This window comes from Trachurus japonicus, unplaced genomic scaffold (genome assembly GCF_045865225.1).
Source record: "Trachurus japonicus isolate A0001 unplaced genomic scaffold, Traja_1.0 AP030172.1".
NCBI classification, from domain to species: domain Eukaryota; kingdom Metazoa; phylum Chordata; class Actinopteri; order Carangiformes; family Carangidae; genus Trachurus; species Trachurus japonicus.
Genome location: NW_028220305.1, coordinates 1 through 2,150, shown reverse-complemented (window position 1 = coordinate 2,150; position 2,150 = coordinate 1). Strand labels below are relative to the sequence as shown.

Genomic DNA, 2,150 nt, shown 5'->3' with positions numbered 1-2,150 from the left:
CACTCTGATACCCATTACTGCTGATGACTCAACTAAAATATCTATTAAAGGGGGATCACTCTAAGAAAATCCTCTATGGTTCCTGTAATTACATGGGATAGTCTTAGTCCTTTATCATACCAAATCCAGCCATGCATGAAGAATAGAAAGGTGTACAGCGCCAGCATATATAAAACATCCTATTTTTACAGTTTTATAGTATGGCCAGACAAGGAGTTGATACCAAGGATACACAGTAACAGACCCATTGTTATTTTAATGGCAAGAACATTTTATTTTAAATCTCTGTGTGAATGAAGTGAAGTCCAGAAAGATGTGATCAGTGGACATGGCCACATTAAATGACAATAAGTGTCTAGTGGTTTTTGACACTTCCTGCATGTTGCAGGACATGATTCATCATATTTACTACGTATTTCAGGAGTCACATGCAGTTTCTTAATTATCTTGTATATCATAAGTCATTGGTCATATATACAAGTGATTGCTTTCTTATTAACTGTTGCAAGTGTTCAAGTGTATTCAGTTTACCACCATTTTTATTATATGGACCTTTAATACAGAATGAGAAGCTGTTACTAAACATTTTGAGTCAATCCACATATATAAAAATGAATGTGATGTATTTGACTTCTTCCTGTTGAACCAGATAAAAGGAAGAGGAAGAGGGGCGGCGACGACGACTACAAGATCTCAGATGTCATGTCAAAAGAAGTGAGGGCTCTTCTACATTTTTATCTGTTCTCTACATTTGCTGTTGACTGATTGTCTCACGTCTCACTGCTTGGTTCTGTCTGCCAGGAAATCATGTCGCAGGCTAAGAAAACGAAAGTGGAGGAAACGGTAAGGGAGTATATTTTATTTTACTGGGTAGATAAGATGTGGTATACATTTTAATAACCTGAAGGGGGAAATGGAGAGGTTTCTTTTTAACGTGTCAAACACCTGATCTCAGGACGAGGGGCCGGCCCAGAAAAAACTAGAAGCTGAGGATATTGAGAAGATGAGCGACTCCAACGAGGACATCAAGAACCGCCTGTCTGAGACGGTGCGAGACAACGCCAAGCATCTCCTGGATCCAAGCAGAAAGGTGAACGGTGAGCCGGTCCCCATCCAGCAGCCGCAGCTGGTCACCGGGGGAGTGATGAGGTCGTACCAGATAGAAGGCATCGAGTGGCTGAGGGTGAGTCGGACCGGACCAACGTGGGAGTGCAGAGCCGGATTATTTATTTATTCATGTGCTGGTTTGATTCTTTCTGCCAGTTAGATGGTGGTTTTTACACTGTTACTAAACGGGCTCATATTACACGTCCATATAGATTTAAAGGGTTAGTTCAACATTTTGGCAGATTGGCCCATTGCCATAATTCCTATAGTCATGGGAGTAGGTTTACCTTTACCGTTACCTTTAATTGTCGGTGCAAGCTGTTTTTAGAACGGTGGAGCAGAGCCAGGAGCTGCTCAGAGCTACGCTACGGAGACTCATGGGACTGGAAAACAACTCTGTCTGGTAACATTCTGTTATTATCTCATAGTGTGGCGAATGTGCAGGTCACAACTTGTCCACCAGAGCGTTTTGGAGTTGTTTGGATTGTGTATTTGATGAGTTTGATGAGGGAAACCAAGAAATCCCATGAGCCTCCGTAGCGTAGCTCTGAGCAGCTCGCGGCTCTGCTCCGGCATTCTAAAAATAGCTTGCACCGACAATTAAAGGTAACGAACCTACTCCTAAAACTATAGGGATTATGGAAATGGGCCAATTTCCCAAAATGTTGAACTATCCCTTTAAGGGTTTTGTTTGATGGGACGGAGTCTTAACAGACATCCTTTGTTGTTCCCCCTGATGTGCTGCCAGATGTTGTGGGAGAACGGCATCAATGGGATCCTGGCTGACGAGATGGGGCTGGGAAAGACCATCCAGTGCATCGCTCACATCGCCATGATGATTGAGAAGAAAGTGATGGGCCCCTTCCTGGTGGTGGCCCCTCTCTCCACGCTGCCCAACTGGATCAGTGAATTCAAACGCTTCACACCCGAGGTAAGAAGAGTTACCGATGAGTCTCATCTCACACACACTTCACCAGAGAAGACCAGAGTCATTTTTCCTTCTCAAGCTGACTCCACTTCTTATTACGTCACACCACATTCAA

The 2,150-nt window shown here is 43.5% G+C and overlaps 1 protein-coding gene across 1 annotated transcript; it reads left to right on the top strand.

The window, feature by feature from the left end:
* Positions 1-648: 648 nt before the first annotated feature.
* Positions 649-2,038, top strand: LOC146960614 (lymphoid-specific helicase-like; the record flags this gene model as incomplete). Its single annotated transcript, XM_085772225.1, has 4 exons — positions 649-714; positions 802-843; positions 956-1,183; positions 1,856-2,038. Coding segments are annotated over exons 1-4 (465 nt in total), but the record flags the coding sequence as incomplete, so codon positions are not given.
* Positions 2,039-2,150: the final 112 nt, after the last annotated feature.